The following is a 13,930-nucleotide window of genomic DNA, read 5'->3' on the forward strand; positions in this document are numbered from 1 at the left end:
AGATAAAAGTTTCTTTCTTTGTCAACAGTGCAGAGTCTGGTGGGCAGGGTAGGTTGGTGACTCTGTCCAAGGTGCTAGCTTTCTTGAATCTTGATACTACACCACTCTTGGTGTGTGTTCCTGTCCACGTGAGTAGTCAAAGCTACTCACCCACTTTCTTTCCAACTCACAAGAAGGATGGAAGAGAGACGTGGGAGGCAAGCGACTTCCTTTGAAGAATATGACCAGGAAGTTGAACATGTCACTGCTGCTCACATCTCATTGATCAGAATCTAGTGACATGACCATACTTACCTATAATGGGGCTGAAAATTATATTCTCCATCTGAGTACCCATGTGCCCTTCCAAAACTGTAGAGCAGGTGGGGTTCAATACTAAAAGGAAGAGTGCAATAGAAGAGCAACAATTGGAAGCAAATAGTAAAAGCATGCTGCAGTAGTTTTACAGATTTTTGCTGATTAATATCATGAAAGTTTACATGTCCTACATTAGAATAAAATGCAAATGTGATTGTGTCATGAAATTCTGGTCATTACACTTACTTTTAGAATTGTTTACTATAATATGCTGAAGGTAGGTTTAATTTTTAAATGAACTTGTTTATGAGTACTGGGTTTACGTTAGCCTTATGAAAACAGTCTTACAGATTTTTTCTCCTATGTACTATGAATTTTACTATCAATTCTTACAGTCTCAGATTTTTAAATCTTATTTCTACTTATGTGCATTTCAAAACTTGCATTTTTCCCTGCAGTTTTCATTTTTGTAATCTAATGCTGATTTGAATGTAGTAGCATAGCAAAGGGTAAGCAAACATTTGATATCTTCCAAAGCAAACCTTAAATAATTGTCTGGAACTCAGGTCAGCATCATATGTATATTTGAATCATCCGTGACCTAGAGGCCCCAGAACCTGGGTTAACTCTTGGACCATACTTAGTCTTTCTTGTATAACTGGAAATCTGGTTCAAGTTCATCACTTAGTATCCAACATGGAGTCTTGTACAGTTATTTTCACTGAGCAGATGCTTAATAAATATTGGTTGAATGACTGAATTGGGCTACTCAGAAAACATCAAAAATTGAGGGTCCTTTAGACCAAAAGTAACCTTAATTGGTGTTAGTCATCTTTTCCAGACAAAAACAATTGCTTTTTGGGGGGTTTAATGATGTGAATAGTAGCCTATGTAACCTAAGTAAATAATATATCAATAAATATAGGAAAGAAATGTAGAAAGAGCAAAATGTTATACATCATAAGAAAGTTTCTCATTCCTCTAAATAGTGTAAAATATGACAAGCAACTAACACATTGCTTGGCATAATAGATTCTCAATAAATAGTAGTCACAGTTAATTATCTTTTGTATTGTTCCTCAGGTCACAAGTCAAAGAAGTTTTCCACCAACATGTAGCAAAAGAAATGACAGTTTTCTGGCAGTTATTCCTTATTTCAATAGGGAACAAATTCACTGTCAGAATGCAGAGGAGAAAGTCAAATTTTCATATTCAAGAAGAGCTGATTTGAGACAGATTGTCTTTATAACAAACTAGCATTTAAGAAGATCCAATAATTATAGAATATTTCCCCAAATTTTACTCTATTTGTGAAATACTCCAGGGAACTCAGAAAGTTTTAACATAACATCAGAGCCTGTGAGTTTGGAAGGCCTATTTATATTTCAGCTATTTCTCTGGCATTTGCCCAGTGATAATATATTGGGATATTCTGGAACCCCCTAGGAGACACCAACATGTTACAGAAGCAGCATATGGTATCTGTCTCTGATTGATATAAAAATTATTTTCTAATTATTTGGCAATGCTATTCCATTTTTCCTCTTTCAAAAAGAATTCCACTCCATTTTTTTTTTTCAGTCTGTTTCTTCTTAGCAAGTCACTGGCATTAAATTCAGGTACTTTTAGTATTCTCTATTTCTTTACCTCACAAACCTTTCTAGACCATATTTAAATCGTAGTAATTTTTAAAATCTGTATGATATGATCCTTTTGACACATCAAGGCCATCACGATATAGCTTTCCAAAGTCTTAACCTTAATAGGATTTACTGGTTTTAAATTCTTCTATCTTATCTAGAATTGACTGATGTTTCCCAGAAGGTCAGGATATCAATGCTAATTTTAGCATCCTAACTAATAGAAAACTCTAAAAGTGGTAAAGATGTTTATTCCATTTTTTGTTTTTTGACAACTGATAATCAAGAAGTTAGTCGATTTTCTTTAAATCAACTTTTAAAATCAAATCAGTCTTTTCCATCAATCCTCAACTGTATAAATCGACACCTAAGTTTATATACCATGCAGTAGAGGCAGTAGTTTTAATTTTTTTGAAATTATGAAGAAACTTCTACATATATATTTTTAGAGTTAAAATTTTTATGTCAGTTTACCTATAAAAATAGAAATAAGCTGGCATAAGTTTAATTCATTTACCTACAGAGAATGGGAGTGGTCAATTTTACCTCTCTAAAATCCTTATCTCAAAAATATGATGAAATGGTAATTTTTAAGTTAATTTTGAGTAGCGGGTACACTGGAGTTTGTTATATTATTTTTTGTAATTGTTTGTATTACTTTGCACATTGTATTTTCCTCCAAGGAGAATAAAATAACAGCTTGGTCTGAAATCCTCTGATTTTTCTGGGCAAGTTGGAAGCTGGGTTATATCCTGATGAAAATAGAAAATTTGCCTGTTTTGTTAGGTTGGATTAGTGTAGGTGAGATGTGCAGATGAGAAGTAAATGAGGGTGAATTTAATGTTAGCTCAATTAATGAGTGCAGAAACATGCAAAGAATTAGGGCGTGATTTAAGCAGGGACTTTCTGCACAATTATTTAAAGGTAACGTGTTGTCTATAAAAGGCATACATTTTCTCATGTATACATGACCCTCCCCACAAAAGTACAGTTTGCCACCTAGATTTTAGTGGTTGTCCTTTCAAGAGGCAGTTTCTAGTAATATCTGTTATATATCTAGTTTACATTTTTCGAACAGCCCCTTAAGTAGGAGTCCGATAATAAGAATTAAAGGAACTTGAGTTTTCCTTAATGTTTTAGGTGCATTATATGCTGCTTTTGAAAATGTGAAGGTGGAACTAATTTTGGCTGGGTGGAGAAGTATTAAACCCCTTTTTCTCTTTATTTCCCCCCCACCTCCAACCTCCCAGCATGCATTTTCTAAGGTTTGCTCATTATAATTTTTAATTTTTACTTTTCAAAATTCACTTTTAACAGAAGGCTGTTAGATTGGCTCCAAGAGCAAACAGCAGGCCGACTGGCACTTGGCGGAGGAGGGAGAGGGTCGCGCATTGGGTCTGGGTTTGGGGCCGGGGCTGGAGCTGGCGGGTGGGGAGACTTCAGGAGGGGCCCTAGCAGAGAGACTGCAGTGACACTGCCCTCCCTGGGCTGGTTGAAGCATCTCACTGGTGACGGGTCTGAAAGCACGTGGCTACGTCATGGAAAGCCAGTCTTTTCAATGCAAACTTCAACTCCTCCTCCTCCTCCCTCTAATGCCTGTAACTCACATCCGAGGCTGGGCGAGGAATCCGGAGGGGAGATTTTCCTCATGCTCACGGTTGTTGGAAACTGGAAGAGTGAGAGGAAGGAGGAAGGGGATTTGTGGCGCTCTCTACCTACTACAAGACTGACAAGGGGAGGGGGCACCTAAATTTGCATCTTTTCTTCGTGGTGATTGAGAACTGCATGTTCAAACCGATCCCACTGAGCACTGGCGATTGATTATAAAAAAAAATCGACACTGGGAGAAGGGAGGCTCTGTCTTCGGCTGTCAGACTCAATCTCGGAGGTGGTATTGGTGTGTGAGTGTGTATGGTGGTGTTTTTTTTTTCTTTTTTTTTTCTTTTTTCTTTCTTTCTTTCCTCTTTTTTTTTTCCTTCTCTCCTAGGGGCTACACAATGGCAGTCTTCTCTCAGTAAGATGAATCCTGCTTTGCCTTCTGCAGATCCACCCATCCTCATAGCGATCAAGTAAAAAGGCTATGGTTTTCTCTTTGGGGATCTTTTGTGCATTACTGTTCTCCCTGATTAGTTTTGATCTCAGTTGGGATCTCTTTGCTTTTTTGTTTGGCTTCATGCTGAAAAAGGATTTTTTCTCCAACCCTTTGGTAATAATCCGGTGGTGATCGAGGGGGGATAAATCATTCACCCTGGCCGAAAAAAAACAATCACTGAGAAGTCTCAAAGAAATATACCACGTGAGGGGAAAAAACTGGGAGAAGATCCGGAATATTATCGTTTTTCCTATGGTAAAACCGGTGCCCCTCTTCAGGAGAACTGATTTCAAATTATTATTATGCAACCACAAGGATCTCTTCTTTCTCAGGGTGTCTAAGCTGCTGGATTGCTTTTCGCCCAAATCAATGTGGTTTCTTTGGAACATTTTCAGCAAAGGAACGCATATGCTGCAGTGTCTTTGTGGCAAGAGTCTTAAGAAAAACAAGAACCCAACTGGTAAGCAAAACATGCATCATATTATGTTTTTCCTCATAATAACCTGTCTGTTGCTCATCGAGCTAGATCTGCAGTTCTGCTATGCAGGAAGGCAGGGGAAACATACCAGGAACCAGGACAGTGTTGCATATAGAGGTGTTGCATGAATAAACAAGTAACAGCTGGATCGGCGTCTACGAACCCCAAAACCATTATCGGCATCTCTTGGCTGTGACACAATCCATCACTAGGAGGGAGGAGGAAACTTTTTGTTTTTTAATGTATTTGGTTGCCTATGTTTGGTGGAATAGTGAAGGGCTATGGCTTAAGGTTGTGCCCCAGGCAGCTGAAGCTTCGGTAGTTGCCAGGAAAAAGAACCGCGAGCTCCCCTTAACTTCTGCAGCAGGTTCGGGGGACGTAGCTGGGTTCCGAGAACCTGCTCTAGACTTTCTGATTAGCTTGCACAATATTCGCCACCACGATCACCTTTACCAAAGTAAAAGAGGCCCCCTCCCTCGCGGCCCCGCTCCTCCGTCAGCCCCCGCGTCCCTCCCCCGTCCAGCTCCGGGTGCCCGAGCATTAACTCATTCCCCCTGTCTGCCTCTGACACATCCTGCCACTGGGAATACTTGAGCAAGGCTTGCGCCTGGAGGGAACCCCAGACTGAGAGGACAAGCCCAGCCCCTCTAATATTTGTAATTTAAGTCCCCCCTCTTTAGAAAGCGGTGTCAAAGCCCTGCGTCGGGGTCCCACAGGGCCGGGGGTGGGGATGAGCCAGGCCGTGAGTTCCTGCTTTTAAGCCTACTGGTGATCATGCGCCCCGATTCCAAAGGGCTCCAACAAGGGAACTTGCAGTACATTACATAAGAAATGCAAATGCATCTGATTTGGGCAGTCGGATCCCAGGGGTTCCCGTCCCCGCCTCTCAGTCTGAGGCGACTGGGGGCGGCCGCGGAGCTGTGGGCGAGCAACCCAGGGGAGGCAGGCTGGAGGGCTGCATGGTGGTGGCGGCGGCGCTGGCGAGGAGGCTGGGCGCAGCCTTTCCCGGAACCGCTCACTCTGGCAGCCGGGAGTGTGTGGCATCCCCTAGCTCCGTTCAGGGTGGGGAGGGACTCGGGGCCGGCTGATTTTGTCTGGGGTTGTGTCTGAAGGAGGGAGCGGGGAGATCGGCCGTCCCGCAGTGGCAGCCCGGCCTCCGGAAGCTCCTGACGCTGGCACTGCGGTGCAGTAGATTATGGCTCTCCACTGCCTCCCTGACACCCTGACTCTGCCGGGGGCCGCACTGGCACCCAGAGCCCCAGCGACTGGGGCAGCAAGTGGCTGCTGCCCTCCAGCCTCCGAACCTTGCCAGTGCAACGTAGCTGGGGTGGCGCGCTCCGAGGGGGAGGAAGTGTGGGTGGGCGGGGACGGAGGCGGTGGGTGTGGAGGCTGAGACCGTTTGCGGCCACCATTCCTGCAGCAAAGGAGAAACTGCGAGTTGTTAGACAGTCTAAAAGGGCAGAGGCTCCTATGCTGGGGCGGAGAAGGTTGCTCCCAGCTGGTACTTTGGGGTGGCAGTTGAGGCTCTGGTAGTAGCCTCTGGCTGCTCCGTGGACTCGGTGCTGCAGTGGGCTCTGGGCTCTGCCCTGAGTCCTCCTCCCTGTGTTCTAGTTCTTACACCCTTTCTATTCACCCCCTGTTTCCTCCTCCTCCGTCCTTTTACCCTTCTCTCTTCTTAACTCCTCAGCGTTTAGCAACTCTGAAACGACACACCAACCTGAGAATTGCTCAAGGGGAAAACAGTGTTGTCACCTTTCCACCCGCATGTCTAATTCAGCTATGAAGTGTACACCAAGATGTACTCCAAGCCCCCGACATCAAACCTAAAACTTGCTGATGCTTGGTTCATACAAAACCAACTTACATCTGCAACACTATCTCACAGCCTAACATGAAGACCCTTTTTGCAAGACTTCTCAAAGTGAGAAAGGCCAAGGGCTGCAGTGGGAAGGGAAGGGGTGACTGCTTTACACTGTAAAAAATAGTGGTCTTTTGAACCTTTCTTGTGTCTTTCTGTGAAAAGATTTAACTCTCTTCTGAGAAAGGAATAGTGCAAAAACATTTTTTATTTAGATGTGACCATTTGTCTTAGGGACCTTGAAGTCAGTCCTTCCATAGTACTGGAGAGTGGGAAATAATTTAGCACAGAACAGTCAGTTTCTTTGTAGGTCTTTATAAATTTTTTGTAAACAATTTTACCGGAAACACTAAATTTCTCCCTATACACAATTCACAATCTTTTTATTACACTTCCTGCATCCCACCCACTTTCATCTCTCTGGAATAGTTTTTTCCCCCTTCCAAGGCATTTTTGGAAACTGTCGAACAAATGACAATTTATTTTTAGAACAATTCATTTTGCAGCTCAGGAATGCTAAAGTATTTGGGTATGAATTGATGGGCTAACTCAAAGTGTATCTAAGAATATTACCAACTATTCTAATAGGATAATTTAGTCTTAGATAACCAGGGATATGAGTTCCAACCAGGGAGTTGGAGCATTTAGTGTATATATATATATTATATATATTATATATATATAATATATATAATATATATATAAAATATGTTATATATCATATATAAAATATATGTTATATATTATACATATATAATATATATGTTATATATTATACATATATAATATATATGTTATATATTATACATATATAATATATATATTTAAATGGGACATTAATATGCCACATTATTTATCTTACCTTCTAAAAGTTTTAGCCTGTTAAACTTGAATTAAACCCGTGCCAAGCCATTCCCTTTCGGTATTGTACTTGGTGAGTTCCATTCTCCTGCTATTAACATAAAGCCTAAAATCTTTTGCAGGTTTTTGATCCCAAAATAGCAGTAGAACTAAAAAGTTAATTGGGTAATTAAAATGAAACAAACACTAAAATTCTTTTAACTGTTACAACCAAAAGGAACAGATTGACTACTCCCTATTATGTTATCTTAAATTTAAAAAGAGAACAATTAACGGGTTTCAAACTAAGAAACTTGGGAGAATACTGCCAAATACCAGTGAATTTGGTGTAAAGCACCTATTATTATTTCAGAGATAAATAATAGGTTAATTTTCCTTCCTACATCTTTGGAAGTTATGAAATAATTTACTGATTATTTCCAATTCGTTAAATTATCAACAAGTGTAGGTAGTTTGATCAAGCGTTCGTGGAATTTCAGAGCACTGCTATATAATCAAATTGGTGTGAAAATAAGCAGAAAATAGAGTCATGAATTTAAGGACAAAGTTATTCATCTACCCAAAAGTTACTGATTAGCTCATTATTAATACTTAAATAAGAGGCATTCATTAAATAGTGTTTTGGGCTTGTTTTATGTAAAATTTAACTGGAAGAGAACATGAAAAATGTGTTTGCACAATATATGCTTTTTAAAATAAATTCCAATAGCTTAAACGTCCTGGATATAAAGTAAATTTGCTATCTTCATAAAAACACGAGTCAAACAACTTTTATTAGAGAACACACACACACACACACACACACATTCTTAAATGTCCTACTTTCCTAGCAGAGCAATAGCTATGCATTTAGAATAAATGTTACCTGCTTCAACTTTCACTGTAGGAGTCATGCAAGGTGACTGTATTTTAGGCAAATCATTAAATAGGGAATACTAAGTCCAAGGCATTTATTTTGCCTGAAGGAGGCTTCATAGGTTTCTTTAAACCAGTATGATAGTTTGGATTGACCAATGTATATAATAGGCCCGCTCTGGAAATAATCTAGGTCACTGCACTTTAAGCCAAGGGTACTAAGGAAACAAGTGTGGTTGAAAAAAGAAAATCCACAATAAACATAAATACTAAGGTCATGTCATTGCTGTCTCTTCAGGCACATAATGTAAAACAAGCAAAGGAAGCCACAGACCCTCAAATAGATATACCCACTCAACCACACACAGGATATCCCCAAACTTCCATGGTTTGGTAGGATTTTGGAAAACACAGATTTTAAGATAAATCATAATCTAAGAGGATTTTATTGAGTACAAATGTCAGTGCCCAGTGTTAGTACGAAGCAGACGCCCTAGACCTAGTTCTGCACAGCACACTGAGAACATTCCATCAATTCTCTTTTTCTGAATTCAGTCTCCCGCTCTGTCATGTAACTTTGAGATGGAACATGCAGGGCTCGGTAGGACCCATTATCACTTTCTATTTCCTACTTGTCTGGCTGCCTTTCAGCTCTGCTTTTGCCTTTCACTAAGCTGTTTTAGGTGCCAAAACACCTGGTATGCCACTGTTACTCATTTAAATATACGTTATTTTTTAAAGCTACTTGCTTTACATCTAGGGCTGTGATGGTGTTTGGAAGTGAGAAAATAGGAAGAGAGGGAAGAAGAGTGAGCACTTTTTACTCCTCCTCCTTCTCAGCCTACCGACTCATCCTAGGTTCCAGTAGAGCTGGGTGAGCCACAAATGGGCCGCAACCTCTGCATGTCTAAACACTGAGTATATTTCAAATGAAAACATCAAATTCAGATTGCATGGCTGGAACACCAAATAGATGTAAACTGCTTCTTCTAACATGCTTGGCTTTAGAGTGGGATTCAATGTAGTATGAGTTGGCCTTGGACTCCATCCAGGAAGCTTTAGTTACTGAGGTAACAAAATGGGTTTTGTAGAGCGGTGCCACTCCATGAACGAAAGGATGGCATTTTAGGTAGGCTTCCGAGTATTGCCTTGTTGGGAGAGCAGATTTTTCTTTTTAGAAATGTATATCCCAGTTAATAAGTGTAAAATTCAATGCATGGTAATCTAAACTTAGTTTTAACAATGAAGATGACTTTGGCTGTACAACTTGTTCTCATCTTAGCATCCATAACTGAGAAAATTTGTTCGAATGATGCATTACTTTCTGAAGGTGCTAAAGCTAATTCTATACTATACTTCACATTTCCTACAATGAACCATTCCTTTAAAATGTTCGAACCCAGTCTTCCATGTTTTAGCAACACAAACATTGGAGACTTTTGTGAAGTGTTTTTATACATATGGTAACAAGGACAACAACCAATGTTTTCACTCCTTTGCACATTTTGGCATCATACCTCACTCAAATTGACTCATACGCCTTCTATAAATACCACGTAGATGTCTCAAAATGGAAGCATTTATTCAAAATAGTTTCTTTTGCCTTAAGGGGAAACAGTTGGGATGTTTGAACAGTGTAACAGGAGCTCTTCTATTCAGTGTTAAACAAGTCATTGCACTGTGCCTATGTTTTTAATAAAACCTTTGAGCCCAACTCAGTATTACCTCCAGGAGGGACTGTGGGACAGGGAAACACCTATTTACACATCCGCCTGCTCAGTGCCATAGTCTGTGCGATGTTCCTTAGGACTTGTGTGCCAGGTACAAGGTTTAGTTATGTGTTGAACCCAGGTACTGAAGGGGGGAGTTTTCCGAGGGAGACTTCTCAGTTCCCCGTATACCTCTAGAGATGCAATAGCTCTGTTGTATCAAGACCAACTCTGTCCTGATGTTTTCCCTGCGTAGTTCTCTAGCTGCCACTATTTTTTTTTTTACTTTGGTCAGAATGTAAAAGGTAGGATGATGAACGGAAGGGAACAAAAGGAGGGATTCTTAGGGACTTCCTAAACGTGAAGGAGGAATGTCGCAGACATGTTTTATAGGGAACAGTGAAGTTCTTGCTTGATTAATCTGGTAACATCGTGTAAGAAAGTCACCCAACAACTGCTGGGCACCACTGCCTTCGTCATTGTCTCTTGACAAAAATTCTGTTCACGACACATGGTAGGTTTTCAATACCCTTTAATAAAATAGTGAAAAACAGGTATCTCTAGGATACTGAACTATGGGACTACAATGGGCAGGATGATACATTTTACTTGGTTAAATTCGCTTAATGCTTACTCCTTCCCCAAAGGGCAGAAGTTGGCTACTAAATAACTTAAAAAAAAAAGCTGTTAGTGGCTCTTTATCAGCCACGATAGGGTGCTCTGAAACCCGGTCCTGCAGACATTCCCTTGACCCACATTTTATAGCTTCCTTCTCAGTCTCAAGGCCTGTAGTCTACTGTTCACACTCGAGCCTCTCGCAAAATATACAAGCTCAAAAGCTCATGGCGTTCTCCCCATCTGGCATTCTCGGCCTTAGAATAGCAAACGTTAGGGCACCATTAGGTTCATAGTTGCCAGACCCTTCATTTTCTTTTTTAATCTTTAATTTTCTTCTTAACAAGGAAGACATTCCGCAAAGAATAAACTTCTTCTTTTGAGCTCCTTTCTCTGAAGATGGTAACTGGAACTCTCATTACTAAAGAACCTCGAGTTCCAGTTGCTTTGGACGGAGTTTCTCGCTTAGTATTTTGTTCTTTGGCAGTTTGAAAAGCAGTCATCTTCCAACTTCGCAGCTCCCTGCACTCGCGCCCACCACCCTGATCTATTTGGCTTCCTCCTTTTTGGAGCCACTTTAAAAGGTGCAGGGCGCTGGGCCGCTGTGGCCTCGGGCTGAGAGGCGGGGAGTTGGTGTCAGGGACCAGAAAGTTTGCACAAGCCACGGCTCTGGGCCCAGGCCCCGGGCTTCCAGAGAAGTGTGTCATTATTTGTTTTCTGCGAAGCCGCGAGCGGGCCCACGCTGCAGCTCTGCCTCCAGGCGTAGAACCCCTCGGTAATCCGGCTGAAGCTGGGTTCCGAGTGTGGACTGCTTCGGCTCTGAAGAGGAGGGAGCCCAACGGGCCAGGCACGGGCTTCCTCCTGGCTTTACCCGTTGGCCCAGAGTCCCCGGTCCCGCCGCCGCTGCCCTCTGCTCACGGGGACCGGCCATCACCGCTCTCCCGGCCTCGGCTCGCCGGGGGCTCCGCTACGCAATGCGGTGGAAGCGGCCTATTGGAGCCGCCGTAGCGCGGGAAGTTTCCGTTGCCACGGAGATGACCTCTGACCCTAGGGCGTCTCTGGGACCCGGCAGCTAGTGCTCTTGTTGCTATGGAAACCATGGCGGCCGGAAGCCGCTGGCCGGAGAGACTAGGCGCGCGGGTCGGGGCTAGGGCCCCTGCCCCAGCCGAGGTCTTCGCTCTTCCGTGGTGGCCGGGGACTGGGCAGTGAGCGGCCGGCTCTGCCACCCGCGGGGCGCGGGTTTGCAGGTCACTCCTCCGGCGTTGACGCGGGGGCACCCCATGTGCACTGCTGGACCTGAGGGATGGGAAAGCCACAGGTGGCTGCCTCGGCCCTCCCGGTCTGGCCTCGCGCTAGCGAGCGCTAGCTCTGGACCCGGGACCCATCTGAAGGAAAGGTAAAGGAGCTGGCGTTGCTCGTGGTTCTGCCCAAGCTCAGGACTGGGAGAGAACCAGCCAAATTCTGGTCTCAGCTTCCCCACTAGCTACTGGGAGACCCTGGGCGGGTCCTGAAGTTTTCTGGGCTTCAGTCCCCTCGGCTACTACAACAAGGATATTGATTAGAATAATCCCAGATCAGCCCCAGCTCTAATATTCTAGGTTCCTATAGCGTTCACACCCAGTCCTGATTGTAAGTAAACTTCCCTCACCCCTTCCCTGTATCTCTCCCGGACTATGTTAACTACATATTTAAATTGTACTCTAAATTCAGAGACTATCAGAGATAGAGGCCGACCTTAGCGATCTCAAACAACTTGTTCCTTTTACAGGTGTGGCAACTCCTTCCCAGTGGAGGAAGCGACTGTTCCAAGAGCCAGTTTTGGAATTGTAGGCACAAACACAGGTAGAAGCTTTGAGCCTTGGGTGAAGAAACACGTATTTTACTGGTGACACTAGGAAGAGCTCCTCATGCGCTTCGTAGAATTGTGTGGTTGGTGCTGAAATAGATGGCATTCCATTTATCCATTATATTCCCCAGATACCTTTTCTTTAGAGAGTTTTAAGATTTTCGGGGTAGGGGAGGGTGTCTTCACTAGGTTATTTTTCCTTCTCTCATATCCATGCTATTGGGAAAAATCTTTTAAATCTTTTTTATAAACCTCATTTGTAAGTTAAGAAGTTGAAAAAGATTATTTTCAGAGTTTATTACAACTCTGAAATTTATGAAGTATTTCTTTTAGGTCCGCATGCTTTTTATCACTTTTTCAGCAACTACAATCTCAAAAAGAAAACAAAAAACAAAACTTAGTAAACACTTAAAAAGTGCTGCTGTGTTTGAACTGTTGATGCTGGAGATACAGGGGTGAAGAAGAGTTCTTCCTTCAAGGAATTGGCAGGAAAGACAAAAGACAGGATCAATTATGATGTGGTGAACAGTTCTGTGTAGGTGGACGAAGGTGCTATAGGGCCAAGGAAGAGGGGCATGGAAAGGTTTCTGGAGGGAATAAAACTCAGACTGAGTCATGAAGAATGACTGAGAGTTAGCCACGTGGGAAAGGCACTGGTTAGGCTGTCAAGGAAGAGAAAGAAGCATACTTTAAGCTTTGGGGGCGTCAAAGATTGTGGTGCAGACCGAGAATATCAAGTACAACTGAGAAATAGAGGGTGTTTCTAGGGAGTGGCAGGTAGTGAGTGGGGTGGCAAGGTAGTGAGGCACAGATCGTGAGCTCTCTTCTGTGTCATGATCATATCTACCCTTTAGACAACCATTATGACTACAGCGTGGAAAACAGCTCTGGGTTGGGCAAGGTTGAAGGTGGAAAGACCAGGGAGAAAGTGCAGTGAGCAGTGGTGAGAGGTCCAGAATAAGGCAGTGACAGGCACTAGAGAGGAAGTGAAGTCCATCCATCTTAGTGGCCAGTTTGAATTTGGGAAGGAAGTTGAAGGAGGAGTCTGGAATTTTCTGATTACAGGTTTTTGATTTGGACAGTTCTGGTGAGCTAGTCTTCTGGCCATTTGCCAACAGAACACTTCCATCTTCTTGAGACATGGTTGGCTCTCTTCTGACTTACATTGAGGGGCCGAGGTAGCTTTTAACAGCAAGTAGGAGACTTAGACAAGCTTCTCTTTCTAAATTAAAATTTAAATGGACAGTTCTGGGAGAGTTGCTGTGGGATGAATAGTTCATCTTGATTTCAAACCCGAAAATCCTTAGGACTGGGAAAAAATGCCTTACAATAAAGATAAGCCAAAATGATTTTTTTAAATGATCATATACAATTCTTTGTCAATAGCAGATGTTTTTATGGACACAATACTTTGTTTAGTTCGAGGAGTCAAGTAGTGCAATTAAAAGCCAAGTTTTCAGATTAACTCTTCAGGTCTGGCAAGAAAAGAGAAGGAAGTATGAACTTTATTGAATTTACATATGTAAGTGTGCGCACCTGCCTTTTTAGATAGGAATGAATGTAGTTGTAATTAAAATGCCTTTTTTTCCTCCTGTAGCATTTTGTTGTCTGCACAATTATAGTGGATCACTAAAGTGTGTGGTAACCTTATCTGTAATGCTGCATCTTAAAGGTGTAGC

At 42.3% G+C, this 13,930-nt stretch overlaps 1 protein-coding gene across 5 annotated transcripts in view; it reads left to right on the forward strand.

Annotated features, from left to right (window-relative positions):
• The first annotated feature begins 3,470 nt into the window (after positions 1-3,470).
• The window catches only part of FGF14 (fibroblast growth factor 14), a 693,770-nt gene continuing 683,310 nt past the window's right edge, over positions 3,471-13,930 (forward strand). The window contains exons 1-2 of one of the 5 annotated variants that reach the window (XM_063618975.1): positions 10,311-11,801; positions 12,174-12,247. In XM_063618975.1, coding sequence (XP_063475045.1) covers positions 11,686-11,801; positions 12,174-12,247 — 190 coding nt within the window. In that variant the 5' untranslated portion in view covers positions 10,311-11,685. The other 4 variants (XM_055245299.2, XM_055245298.2, XM_055245297.2 and 1 more) reach the window with 4 other exon arrangements.

This window comes from Symphalangus syndactylus, chromosome 15 (genome assembly GCF_028878055.3).
Source record: "Symphalangus syndactylus isolate Jambi chromosome 15, NHGRI_mSymSyn1-v2.1_pri, whole genome shotgun sequence".
Classification (NCBI taxonomy): Eukaryota; Metazoa; Chordata; class Mammalia; order Primates; family Hylobatidae; genus Symphalangus; species Symphalangus syndactylus.